Source organism: Bufo bufo, chromosome 11 (genome assembly GCF_905171765.1).
Source record: "Bufo bufo chromosome 11, aBufBuf1.1, whole genome shotgun sequence".
NCBI classification, from domain to species: Eukaryota; Metazoa; Chordata; class Amphibia; order Anura; family Bufonidae; genus Bufo; species Bufo bufo.
The window spans coordinates 101,639,250-101,653,504 of NC_053399.1; the positions used below are offsets into that span (position 1 = coordinate 101,639,250).

Here is a 14,255-nt window from a genome sequence, read left to right on the forward strand (position 1 = left end):
ATTGTAGGGGTTACAGTGGTCTTTAGTCTTAGGCACGTGGGCATGCCTCTTTCCGCCATTTGGATCCGGGCATGTGCTTTAGCAGAATAGGGAGAGCTTTTAGGGTCTGACAGGGGTCACCCCTTTATCCTCCCTAGTTTGGGTCCGGTCAGTAGCTCTTTTACTGTGTATACTATTGTTGCTCACATACAGCCGTGACAGTTACTGGGTGATACAGGGAAGTCAGACTGGGTCTGGGATTGGCTCACCAGAGGCTTGCCGGATTAATTGAGTCTCTGAGGAAGAGGAGGCAATCTCCTAGCAGAAGAGGAGATGGGGGGGGTACATTGGTGGACATACGTTCCCCTGTCAGGAGGGGTAGCATAGGGAGCTTGGTGGAGCACAGGGAGGGCTCTGAGATGGGGGTCGTCACTTACTTGGAGGTGGCTGTGGGGACCCATTTAGTGGGAACACTCAGGCTGCGTTCCGGAGGGGAAGAAACTCAGAACTGCCATCTGTGACTGCAGCAGCCGTCCCCTATCTGGATCCTGTGGGCTGTGCACGGCTACTTCCCCCCCTCCAGCAGGCCGTGGGACTTCAGAAGCCTCCAGAAGTATTTGGGGCCCTGCCCCTACCTGGGGGATGTGTGGCCAGGTAGAGGAGGGCGGAAACGTCGCCCCTCCGCCTTGTAGAGGGAGCTGCACCACTTGTGGGGTGGAGGAACCTCAGCTGCAGCAGATGGTTACAAGCAGTCACGTCCCAGATGGTCACCTGCTAAACTAGTACCTACCTACACAATAGGAGGACTTTCCCTTTAAGTGATTCATATGATTGTGAGCAACACTGCAAGTAATGCCCAGGATAACATACCTGGTCTTAAAGAGGTTGTGCAGTGCTAAGGGATTGGTCAGGAAGTAGTAGGTCTGTAGCACTGGGTGTAGTACGTCTGTAGCACTGGGTGTAGTACGTCTGTAGCACTGGGTGTAGTACGTCTGTAGCACTGGGTGTAGTACGTCTGTAGCACTGGGTGTAGTAGGTCTGTAGCACTGGGTGTAGTAGGTCTGTAGCACTGGGTGTAGTAGGTCTGTAGCACTGGGTGTAGTAGGTCTGTAGCACTGGGTGTGATATGTGGGGGGTTACTTAGAGGACCTGGCACACATGTATTGGGGGCAGGGGCCCCATTCCTCTCAGAGCTTACCCTCGCCCGCTCCGAGGTGCGGCTATAATCCGGGTGTGTTACGGGCACTGTGCCTAGACTATCAGATCAGACGGAGGCACTGCTGGGGAGAGCAGGAGGCGACCACACCATGAGTAAGACCTCAGGTGAGTGACCCACTCCAGGGTAAAGTGTGACCCCCAGTCCTCCCAGTGTCTGGCTATCCTAGAAGCCTGCCATGCTGGGGGTTGTAGTTCTTCAGTGTGTAGTGTTATTGTGAGGATGAGTTTACACTTTGGGGGCAGATGGCGATCTCCTTCATATTCTGTCTGGCAGAGTTGTGGTTTCTTGGTGTTTCCGTGGTGTAAGTACTGATGTAGGTGCTCATTCTGGGGGGCCGGCACTCAGGGGTCTTCCTGGCTCTGAGGAGCGTCACTTCTATCTCTTCACTCTTCAGCTGGATGCAGACGCTGTGGACCAGGATTCAGATCCCCCTCGGAAGCCATGAAAGGTAGGATGCTGTTATTGGGGTGCTCTCCCCAGAACCCCCCATACTGCCGCGCAGCTCGTCTGACAGGTCCATCTATGTGCAGGTCCACCAGAGGAGATCATGTATGTGCCGTGTGTCTATCGCTGCACCGGGATTAAGCAGCCGGACTACTTGGCCACTGTGGATGTAAGCCCCGAGTCTCTGCAGTACTGCCAGGTATCATCTATGTGGTCTATCACTAGGGGCTCATGATGCATCAGAGTGTGAGCTCTGTGGGTGAGTGTAGGTTCTCCTCGGGGAGCGCAGGTGATTCGTTCTCCATTTTCCAGGTCATTCACCGTCTGCCGATGCCCCACCTGGACGATGAGCTGCACCACTCGGGCTGGAACACCTGCAGCAGTTGCTTTGGGGACCCTTCTAAAGTGAGGAACAAGCTGATCTTGCCCTGTCTCATATCCTCCAGGGTCTACGTGGTAGATGTGGGCACTGACCCACGAGCCCCTTGTCTGCACAAGGTGGGTACCACCTGAGGTTGTCGAGTTTTTCTGTGTCTCCTGGGTGCTGACCATTATGTGTCCGCTCTACAGGTTGTGGAAGCTGAAGATGTGAAGAAGAAGTGCGGCCTGGGGAACCTGCACACCTCGCACTGCCTGGGCTGCGGGGAGATCATGATCAGTGCTATGGGAGACCCTGAAGGGAATGGCAAAGGTGAGAGTGCCCCCTAATGTTACCGCGATCTGAGTGCTGGCCTATAATACATTGGACTGCTCCAGTAACTTCTGCTCCACATCTCAGGAGGCTTTGTTTTGCTGGATGGCGAGACGTTCGAAGTGAAGGGGAACTGGGAGGCAGAAGGACAAGCGGCACCATTCGGCTACGACTTCTGGTACCAACCGCGGCACAACGTCATGATCAGCACCGAGTGGGGAGCCCCAAGGGTGTTTAGTAAAGGCTTCAGAATTGAAGATGTCCAAGCTGGTAAGATGAAGGGTGACCACTACTAACCAAACCTCTTCTATCCACTGCCTTCCCTATGTGCTGTGGGTGACTTGGGCCTAAATTAGGTTTTCATTCCAGGACACTACGGCCGCCGGTTACATGTATGGGACTGGACCAAGCACACCCGTATACAGAGCCTGGATCTCGGGGAGGACGGACAAGTACCTCTTGGTATCCGGTTCTTACATAATCCAGATTCGGACCAGGCCTTGATGTGTTGTGCTCTCAGCAGTTCAGTACTTCGGATTTATAAGACAGAGGTGAGGAGCCCCAAACAGGGGTCACTTCTGGTGGCATACGACAAGCTCTTCTCTACAATGTCCTTTCTTGAGGTCTTCAGGCTCCTCATGGTCTTCTCTGGAGCTTCAGTCCTCTCAGTCATGTTGTCTGTGACCACAGTGGATCTCACATGTTGTCTTCTCTGGTCACAGGGTGGACAGTGGAAGACCGAGAAGGTCATCCAGGTCAGAAGTAAGAAGGTGGAAGGATGGATATTACCGGAAATGCCAGGTAAGCCAGTGTTCTTGCTTGTTGTAGGGATCCTCGCTCATCTCGGTCCTCGTCCGCTCAATCTCTGGCTCTATTACACAACCTGAGGTTTTGGGGCCCTCAAGCTTTCTCTTTGACCTACCAGGGTTCATCTCAGACATTGTGATTTCACTGGATGATCGCTTCCTCTACTTCAACAACTGGCTTCATGGAGACGTCAGGCAGTACGACATCACCAACATCCGTCACCCCAGAATGGTGGGACAGGTATGTGGCCACCTAGCGAGGGCCTAGTACATACGCCCAGACTAGTGCCCCCTGATCATGTGCCTCTTCCATACAGGTATTTATAGGGGGCTGCATTGTGAAGGGGGGTCCAGTGACCGTTGTGGAAGACAATGAGCTGCACGCCCCACCGGATCCATTACTTATAAAGGTGAGAACAGAAATCCATGCCGGAGAAAGCACGGATGAGATCCAGGACATGATCCGTGCGTCTTATAGAGGAAGAGGGGCCCGGAGCCCCATACTATCACTCATGTCCTGTGTTTCTTCTAGGGGAGGAGGGCCCCATATGACCATGTCTCCTCACTATCTTCTTCTGTGTCCTATGTGTCTTCTAGGGGAGGATGGCCCCATATGACCATGTCTCCTCACTATCATCTTCTGTGTCCTATGTGTCTTCTAGGGAAGGAGGGCCCCATACTACCATGTCTCCTCACTATCATCTTCTGTGTCCTATGTGTCTTATAGGGGAGGAGGGCCCCATATGACCATGTCTCCTCACTATCATCTTCTGTGTCCTATGTGTCTTCTAGGGGAGGAGGGCCCCATATCACCATACTATCACTCCTGTCCTGTGTGTCTTCTAGGGGAGGAGGGCCCCATATGACCATGTCTCCTCACTATCTTCTTCTGTCCTGTGTGTCTTCTAGGGGAGGAGGGCCCCGTATCACCATACTATCATCTCCTGTCCTGTGTGTCTTCTAGGGGAGGAGGGCCCCATATGACCATGTCTCCTCACTATCATCTCCTGTCCTGTGTGTCTTCTAGGGGAGGAGGGCCCCATATGACCATGTCTCCTCACTATCATCTCCTGTCCTGTGTGTCTCACAGGGGAGGAGGGCCCCATATCACCATACTATTATCTCCTGTCCTGTGTGTCTTATAGGGGAGGAGGGTCCCCGGGGGCCCCCAGATGATCCAGCTCAGCCTGGACGGGAGGAGGCTCTATGTGACCACGTCTCTGTACAGCGCCTGGGACAAGCAGTTCTACCCCGACATGATCCGGTAAGAAATGATCGGCACGTGGCGCCCCCCGAGGTCAGCCATCTTGTCTCCTGAGATCAGCGTCTGGTCTCGTCCAGTTCTGTGGGATCCGATTAGATATTTGGAGGAGATTGAGTTACTAATAAGAATCTGGAGGCCTGATCCCAGATACTGGTGACACTGGATACTGGTGATACTGGGGTGACACAGGATACTGGTGAGAACGGGATCATGTCTGGCAGCTGGGATTTTACACATTATTTGTCCATGAAGTGGCGCTGCCCTCGCGCCCAGATCCCTGTACAATGATCTCAGAGTGGGGGAGGCTTAATGTGTAATTGATGTGTGGCCCCTCTGGGCCACGACTGACGTCTCTTCTCCTCTAGGGACGGCTGTGTCATGCTGCGGGTCGATGTGGACACCGCGGACGGCGGGCTCAAGGTGAACCCTGATTTCCTGGTAGATTTTGTGAAGGAGCCACATGGGCCGGTGCTTGTCCATGAGCCCAGGTACCCTGGAGGAGACTGCACCTCCGACATCTGGGTGTAGCGGCCGATGACGGGTCACTGCTTCTAATTAGGAGGAGCCTAGTGCCAGATACTCTACTGAGGGGCCCTCAGTCTACTCGTGGGGGCCCGGTGGGATTACATCCAATAAAATACGAGGCTGAAGTCGCTTTCTTATTTCTCGTTTTTTCCACCCTACCTTCCAACAGCCATAACTTTTGCGGTTTTCTGTTCCGACGTCCGGACCACATCGATGACAAACTGGGGTCGTTTTTATTTTGTTACTTGAAAATAAAAATCTTTGAAAAAACAAAAAAATAAAATAGATATTTTCTTGGCTTGGCCGTTTTCTGACACCCATACCGTTTGTATATTTGCGTCCACAGGGGCTTGTTTCTCCGTAATGAACTGTAGTTTTAAATGGCGCCATTTTGAACATAATTATTAAATTTTTGGGAGGGATATTTTTTTCCGTTATGGCGTTCACTGCACTGGAATATTATTTTTATACATTTTAATAGTTCAGACATTTTCAGATGTGGCGATACCCAATATGTTCATTTTTTTCCGATTATTTATATATTTTTATATGTAAATTTTTTTATTTTTTTTTAAGAACTATTAGCCCCCTTAGGGGGCTAGAACCCGTGTCCTGTTCACCCTAATAGAGCTGTATTGGGGTGAATAGGATTTTTACACAGTCCCTGCTGAGCTCTGCCTCGTGCACAGCTCAGCATGGAGATTGCCATGGCTTCAGCAGCGTCCAGGCTGCCATGGCAACCGATTGGAGCCCTGCGACTCCATGCTGATTGCAGCACCTGAGGGGTTAAATGATGGGGGCGACGTGATTGCCTCTCCTCATAATTGCGGGCAGGTGATTGCTGTATGATACAGTCGGCACCCGCCACGTATGTGTTAAGGGGTTAATACCGTGCCTCTTCTGAATTTGCACATTAGGGAACCGCAAAAAACACCCTCCGAGGGACGGCAGCTAACAGCGCCCGACACCCTCCGAGGGACGGCAGCTAACAGCGCCCGACACCCTCCGAGGGACGGCAGCTAACAGCGCCCGACACCCTCCGAGGGACGGCAGCTAACAGCGCCCGACACCCTCCGAGGGACGGCAGCTAACAGCGCCCGACACCCTCCAAGGTAACCCCAGGGGTCAGGAGGGGCGACTACATTGGAATTCTTCCACCATTTCCGGTGACAGACAGGAATAACGCTGGGCGGGGATCGGAGCCGCTATTACGCTGCCCATAGAGATTAAAGATCTCGGAACTCAACATGGGGTAACCTTACGATCAGACACCGACGTCGGGCACTTGGCGGGATCCGGTCCATCAATCACTATTCACGGTCACGCTATGGTACCGCCATACGGTCACGCTATGGTACAGCCATACGGTCACGCTATGGTACAGCCATACGGTCACGCTATGGTACCGCCGTACGGTCACGCTATGGTACCGCCGTACGGTCACGCTATGGTACCGCCGTACGGTCACGCTACGGTACCGCCATACGGTCACGCTACGGTACCGCCATTCGGTCACGCTATGGTACCGCCATACGGTCACACTATACCGCCATACAGTCACACTATACCGCCATATACACCGCTATACGGTCACACTATACCGCCATACACCGCTATACGGTCACACTATACCGCCATACGGTCACACTATACCGCCATACACCGCTATACGGTCACACTATACCGCCATACACCGCTATACGGTCACACTATACCGCCATACACCGCTATACGGTCACACTATACCGCCATACACCGCTATACGGTCACACTATACCGCCATACACCGCTATACGGTCACACTATACCGCCATACACCGCTATACGATCACACTATACCGCCATACACCGCTATACGGTCACACTATACCGCCATACACCGCTATACGGTCACACTATACCGCCATACACCGCTATACGGTCACACTATACCGCCATACACCGCTATACGGTCACACTATACCGCCCATACACCGCTATACGGTCACACTATACCGCCATACACCGCTATACGGTCACACTATACCGCCATACACCGCTATACGGTCACACTATACCGCCATACACCGCTACACGGTCACACTATACCGCCATACACCGCTACACGGTCACACTATACCGCCATACACCACTATACGGTCACACTATACCGCCATACGGTCACACTATACCGCTATATACCACTATACGGTCACACTATACCGCCATACACCACTATACGGTCACACTATACCACTATACGGTCACACTATACCGCCATACACCACTATACGGTCACACTATACCGCCATACACCACTATACGGTCACACTATACCGCCATACGGTCACACTATACCGCCATACACCGCTATACGGTCACACTATACCGCCATACACCGCTATACGGTCACACTATACCGCCATACACCGCTATATGGTCACACTATACCGCCATACACCGCTATACGGTCACACTATACCGCCATACGGTCACACTATACCGCCATACACCGCTATATGGTCACACTATACCGCCATACACCGCTATACGGTCACACTATACCGCCATACACCGCTACACGGTCACACTATACCGCCATACACCGCTACACGGTCACACTATACCGCCATACACCGCTACACGGTCACACTATACCGCCATACACCGCTACACGGTCACACTATACCGCCATACACCGCTACACGGTCACACTATACCGCCATACACCACTATACGGTCACACTATACCGCCATACGGTCACACTATACCGCTATATACCACTATACGGTCACACTATACCGCCATACACCACTATACGGTCACACTATACCACTATACGGTCACACTATACCACTATACGGTCACACTATACCGCCATACACCACTATACGGTCACACTATACCGCTATATATCACTATACGGTCACACTATACCGCCATACACCACTATACGGTCACACTATACCGCCATACACCACTATACGGTCACACTATACCGCCATACACCACTATACGGTCACACTATACCGCCATACACCACTATACGGTCACACTATACCACTATACGGTCACACTATACCGCTATATATCACTATACGGTCACACTATACCGCTATATACCACTATACGGTCACACTATACCACTATACGGTCACACTATACCGCTATATATCACTATACGGTCACACTATACCGCTATATACCACTATACGGTCACACTATACCACTATACGGTCACACTATACCGCTATATATCACTATACGGTCACACTATACCGCTATATACCACTATACGGTCACACTATACCACTATACGGTCACACTATACCGCTATATACCACTATACGGTCACACTATACCACTATACGGTCACACTATACCGCTATATATCACTATACGGTCACACTATACCGCTATATACCACTATACGGTCACACTATACCACTATACGGTCACACTATACCGCTATATATCACTATACGGTCACACTATACCGCTATATACCACTATACGGTCACACTATACCGCTATATATCACTATACGGTCACACTATACCGCCATACACCACTATACGGTCACACTATACCGCCATACACCGCTATACGTCACACTATACCGCCATACACCGCTATACTTACAGGGCGCCCACAGTAAGTAGATTGTCAGCTCCTCTGCCACAACATCCTCAGACCACCTGTCAGCACAGCAGGCAGCTACCAGGCTCCAGCGTGCTACTCTCATGGAGCTGGGACTACAACCCCCAGCATGGTCACACTTTCTATAAGCCCCGCCCTCCCATGACGACAGCACTTTCCGGAGGGGCCTGGTCTCGTTACTCCACTGCGTCTCAACCCACCTTGAATGTTGTGACACAAAACACACTCCCTTTTTGCGCGCCTAACATCGCGAGCCAATCACATTAAGGTTACTAAGCAGAGTCGGAGCATCGTCCAATGAAAACTCCCGTTTTTTCAGTCTCCTGGTAAGTTTCGACACAGCGGCCAATGAAATATCCAGCCTGAGGGAAGAGACGCGGCGCTCTCAGCCAATCAGAAAAAAGGACTCGGCGGAGGCTCCCGTGGCGGCGGTAGGTGGATTCCCGGGGATTCTCAGCCGTGTCCTCGGGGTTGTTACGTCCGGGCCCCCGGAGACGAGTCACACAGGTCGTTACCGACCCCGCATCCCCGTGCAGCGGGTGTTACCCGCTCAAGCTATCATATCGCGATAGGCGGCTGTCACGAGTGGGCGGAGACACGTGGGGGTGAAATAACTGAGGATGAGGTCATCGGGTAACAATATCCCGCCCAGAGCCGGGGTGACCCGAGTAATAGCAGACACCGCATGTGGGGAGACGCCCGAGTCCTGAGCCCGAGAATAGGGCACCCCCCAATAGTGACCGGACCCCCCAATAGTGACCGGACCCCCCCAATACTGACCGGAACGGACCCCCCAATACTGACCGAACACCCCAATAATGTCTGGACTGAACCCCCCAATACTGACCGGACCCCCCAATACTGACCGGACCCCCCAATAGTGACCGGACCCCCCAATACTGACCGGACCCCCCAATACTGTCCGGACTAAACACCCCAATACTGACCGGACTAAACACCCCAATACTGACTGAACCCCCCAATACTGACCGGACTAAACCCCCCAATAGTGACCGGACCCCCCAATACTGTCCGGACTAAACACCCCAATACTGACCGGACTAAACACCCCAATACTGACTGAACCCCCCAATACTGACCGGACTAAACCCCCCAATACTGACCGGACCCCCCAATACTGACCGGACCCCCCAATAATGTCCGGACCGAACACCCCAATACTGACCGGACTAAACACCCCAATACTGACTGAACCCCCCAATACTGACCGGACTAAACACCCCAATACTGACTGAACCCCCCAATACTGACCGGACCGATTACCCCAATACTGACCGAACACCCCAATAATGTCCGGACCGAACACCCCAATACTGACCGGACTAAACACCCCAATACTAACCGGACCCCCCAATACTGACCGGACTAAACACCCCAATACTGACTGAACCCCCCAATACTGACCGGACCGATTACCCCAATACTGACCGAACACCCCAATAATGTCCGGACCCCCCCAATAACTGAACACCCCAATACTGATCGGACGGAACCCTTTAATACTAACCAAACACCCCAATACTGACCGGACCCCCCAATAGTGTCCGAACACCCCAATACTAACAGAACACCCCAATAGTGACCGGACCGAACACCCCAATAATGTCCGGACCGAACACCTCAATAGTGACCAGACCCCCCAATAGTGACCGAACCCCCCAATACTGACCGAACCCCCCAATACTGACCGAACCCCCCAATAGTGTCCGAACACCCCAATACTGTCCGAACACCCCAATACTAACAGAACACCCCAATAGTGTCCGGACCCCCCAATACTGACCGAACGCCCCAATACTGACCGGACCCCCCAATAGTGACCGGACCGTTCCCCCCAATACTGACCGAACACCCCAATAATGTCCAGACCCCCCAATAATAACTGAACACCCCAATACTGATCAGACGGAACCCCTCAATACTAACCAAACACCCCAATACTGACCGGACCCCCCAATAGTGTCCGAACACCTCAATACTGACCGGACCCCTCAATAGTGACAGAACACCCTAATACTGACCGAACCGGATCCCCCAATAGTGACCGAACACCCCAATACTGACCGGACCCCCCAATAGTGACAGAACACCCCAATACTGACCGAACCGAATACCCTAATAGTGACAGAACACCCCAATACTGACCGAACCGAATACCCCAATAGTGACCGGACCCCCTAATACTGACCGGACCCCCCAATAGTGACCGAACCCCTCAATAGTGACTGAACACCCCAATACTGACCGAACCGAATACCCCAATAGTGACAGAACACCCCAATACTGACTGAACCGAACACCCCAATACTGACCGGACTCCCCAATAGTGACCGAACACCCCAATACTGACAACACCACAAAAATGTCCAGACTGAACACCCCAATCCTGATCGGACCCCCCAATAGTGACCGAACACCCCAATACTGATCCGACCCCCCAATAGTGACAGAACACCCCAATACTAACCGAACACCCCAATACTGACCGGACCCCCCAATAGTGACAGAACACCCCAATACTGATTGGACCCCCCAATAGTGACAGAACACCCCAATACTGATCGGACCCCCCAATAGTGACCGAACACCCCAATACTGACCGGACCCCTCAATAGTGACTGAACACCCCAATACTGACCGAACCGAACACCCCAATAGTGACCGGACCCCTCAATAGTGACCGAACACCCCAATAGTGACCAGACCCCCCAATACTAACCGAACACCCCAATAATAACCGAACACCCCAATAGTGACCGGACCCCCAATAGTGACCGGACCCCCCAATAGTGACCAAACACCCCAATACTGACCGGACCCCCAATAGTGACCGAACACTCCAATACTGACCAGACCCCTCAATAGTGACAGAACACCCCAATAATGTCCGGACCCCTCAATAGTGACAGAACACCCTAATACTGACCGAACCGGATCCCCCAATAGTGACCGAACCGAACACCCCAATACTGACCGGACCCCCCAATAGTGACCGAACACCCCAATACTGACCGGACCCCCCAATAGTGACCGAACACCTCAATACTGACCGGACCCCTCAATAGTGACAGAACACCTCAATACTGACCGGACCCCTCAATAGTGACCGAACACCTCAATACTGACCGAACCGGATCCCCCAATAGTGACCGAACCGAACACCCCAATACTGACCGGACCCCTCAATAGTGACCGGACCCCCCAATAGTGACAGAACACCTCAATACTGACCGGACCCCTCAATAGTGACCGAACACCTCAATACTGACCGAACCGGATCCCCCAATAGTGACCGAACCGAACACCCCAATACTGACCGAACACCTCAATACTGACCGGACCCCTCAATAGTGACAGAACACCTCAATACTGACCGGACCCCTCAATAGTGACCGAACACCTCAATACTGACCGGACCCCTCAATAGTGACAGAACACCTCAATACTGACCGAACCCCTCAATAGTGACCGAACACCCCAATACTGACCGGACCCCTCAATAGTGACAGAACACCCTAATACTGACCGAACCGGATCTCCCAATAGTAACCGAACACCCCAATACTGACCGGACCCCCCAATAGTGACAGAACACCCCAATACTAACTGAACCGAATACCCTAATAGTGACAGAACACCCCAATACTGATCGGACCCCCAATAGTGACCGAACACCCCAATACTGACCGAACCCCTCAATAGTGACTGAACACCCCAATACTGACTGAACCGAACACCCCAATACTGACCGGACTCCCCAATAGTGACCGAACACCCCAATACTGACAACACCACAAAAATATCCAGACTGAACACCCCAATACTGATCGGACCCCCCAATAGTGACCGAACACCCCAATACTGATCCGACCCCCCAATAGTGACAGAACACCCCAATACTAACCGAACACCCCAATACTGACCGGACCCCCCAATAGTGACAGAACACCCCAATACTGATTGGACCCCCCAATAGTGACAGAACACCCCAATACTGATCGGACCCCCCAATAGTGACCGAACACCCCAATACTGACCGAACCCCTCAATAGTGACTGAACACCCCAATACTGACTGAACCGAACACCCCAATACTGACCGGACTCCCCAATAGTGACCGAACACCCCAATACTGACAACACAACAAAAATATCCAGACTGAACACCCCAATACTGATCGGACCCCCCAATAGTGACCGAACACCCCAATACTGATCCGACCCCCCAATAGTGACAGAACACCCCAATACTAACCGAACACCCCAATACTGACCGGACCCCCCAATAGTGACAGAACACCCCAATACTGATTGGACCCCCCAATAGTGACAGAACACCCCAATACTGATCGGACCCCCCAATAGTGACCGAACACCCCAATACTGACCGAACCGAACACCCCAATAGTGACCGGACCCCCCAATACTGACCGAACACCCCAATACTGACCGAACACCCCAATAGTGACCGGACCCCCAATAGTGACCGGACCCCCCAATAGTGACCAAACACCCCAATACTGACCGGACCCCCAATAGTGACCGAACACTCCAATACTGACCGAACCCCCAATAGTGACTAAACACCCCAATAATGTCCGGACCGAACACCCCAATACTGACCGAACCCCCCCAATAGTGACCGAACACCCCAATAATGTCCGGACCGAACACCCCAATACTGACCGAACCCCCCAATAGTGACCGAACACCCCAATAATGTCCGGACCGAACACCCCAATAATGTCCGGACCGAACACCCCAATAATGTCCGGACCGAACACCCCAATAATGTCCGGACCGAACACCCCAATAATGTCCGGACCGAACACCCCAATACTGACCAGACCCCTCAATCGTGACCAAACCCGAACACCCCAATACTGACCAGACCCCCCAATAGTGACTGAACACCCCAATACTGACCGAACCGAACACCCTGCACTACAGGATAAGACCCCAATACTGTCCGGACCCCGCAATAGTGACTAAACACCCCAATAATGACCGAACCGAACACCCTGCACTACAGGATGACACCACAATACTGACCGGACCCCCCAATACTGACCGGATTCCCCCCCAATAATGACCGAACCGAGCACCCCAATACTGACCGGACCCCTCAATAGTGACCGAACCCGAACACCCCAATAATGTCCTGACCGAACACCCCAATACTGACCGGACCCCCCAATAGTAACTGAACCCGAACACCCTGCACTACAGGATAAGACCCCAATACTGACCGGACCCCCAAATAGTGACTGAACACCCCAATAATGACCGAACACCCTGCACTACAGGACAAGACCCCAATACTGACCGGACCCCCCAATAGTAACTGAACCCGAACACCCCATACTACAGGATAAGACCCCAATACTGACCAGGACCCCCCAATAGTGACCGAACACCCCAATACTGACCGGACCCTCCAATAGTGACCGAACCCGAACACCCAATACTGACCGGACCCCCCAATAGTGACCGAACCCGAACACCCATACTACAGGATAAGACCCCAATACTGACTGGACCCCCCAATAATGACCGAACACCCCAGTAATGACCGAACCCGAACACCCCGTGCTACAGGATAACACCCCAATACTGACCGGACCCCCAATAGTGACTGAACACCCCAATAATGACCGAACACCCTGC

General features: G+C 52.5%; 2 protein-coding genes across 5 annotated transcripts in view; both read left to right on the forward strand.

The window, feature by feature from the left end:
• The first annotated feature begins 991 nt into the window (after window positions 1-991).
• On the forward strand, window positions 992-5,145 carry LOC120982024 (methanethiol oxidase-like). Its single transcript, XM_040411890.1, has 12 exons — window positions 992-1,302; window positions 1,593-1,646; window positions 1,729-1,841; window positions 1,955-2,140; window positions 2,213-2,333; window positions 2,421-2,603; window positions 2,703-2,884; window positions 3,056-3,134; window positions 3,259-3,380; window positions 3,457-3,549; window positions 4,285-4,403; window positions 4,769-5,145. The coding sequence occupies exons 1-12, from the start codon at window positions 1,287-1,289 to the stop codon at window positions 4,929-4,931; spliced, it is 1,431 nt and encodes a 476-aa protein (XP_040267824.1). The 5' UTR covers window positions 992-1,286; the 3' UTR covers window positions 4,932-5,145.
• A 3,651-nt stretch (window positions 5,146-8,796) lies between these two features.
• RFX5 (regulatory factor X5) overlaps window positions 8,797-14,255 on the forward strand; it is a 31,915-nt gene continuing 26,456 nt past the window's right edge. The window contains exon 1 of one of the 4 annotated variants that reach the window (XM_040411887.1): window positions 8,797-8,999. The gene's annotated coding sequence lies outside the window, so the exon portion shown is untranslated. Of the gene's footprint in view, window positions 9,076-9,125; window positions 9,202-14,255 lie in introns of those variants that run through there. The other 3 variants (XM_040411884.1, XM_040411885.1, XM_040411886.1) reach the window with 3 other exon arrangements.

Bases quoted from the DNA above. Each gene is read 5' to 3' on its own strand.
- LOC120982024 (XM_040411890.1), top strand. The intron at 3,135-3,258 runs GTAAGCCAGTGT...TTGACCTACCAG, and splicing joins GATATTACCGGAAATGCCAG to GGTTCATCTCAGACATTGTG. The intron at 4,404-4,768 runs GTAAGAAATGAT...CTTCTCCTCTAG, and splicing joins TTCTACCCCGACATGATCCG to GGACGGCTGTGTCATGCTGC.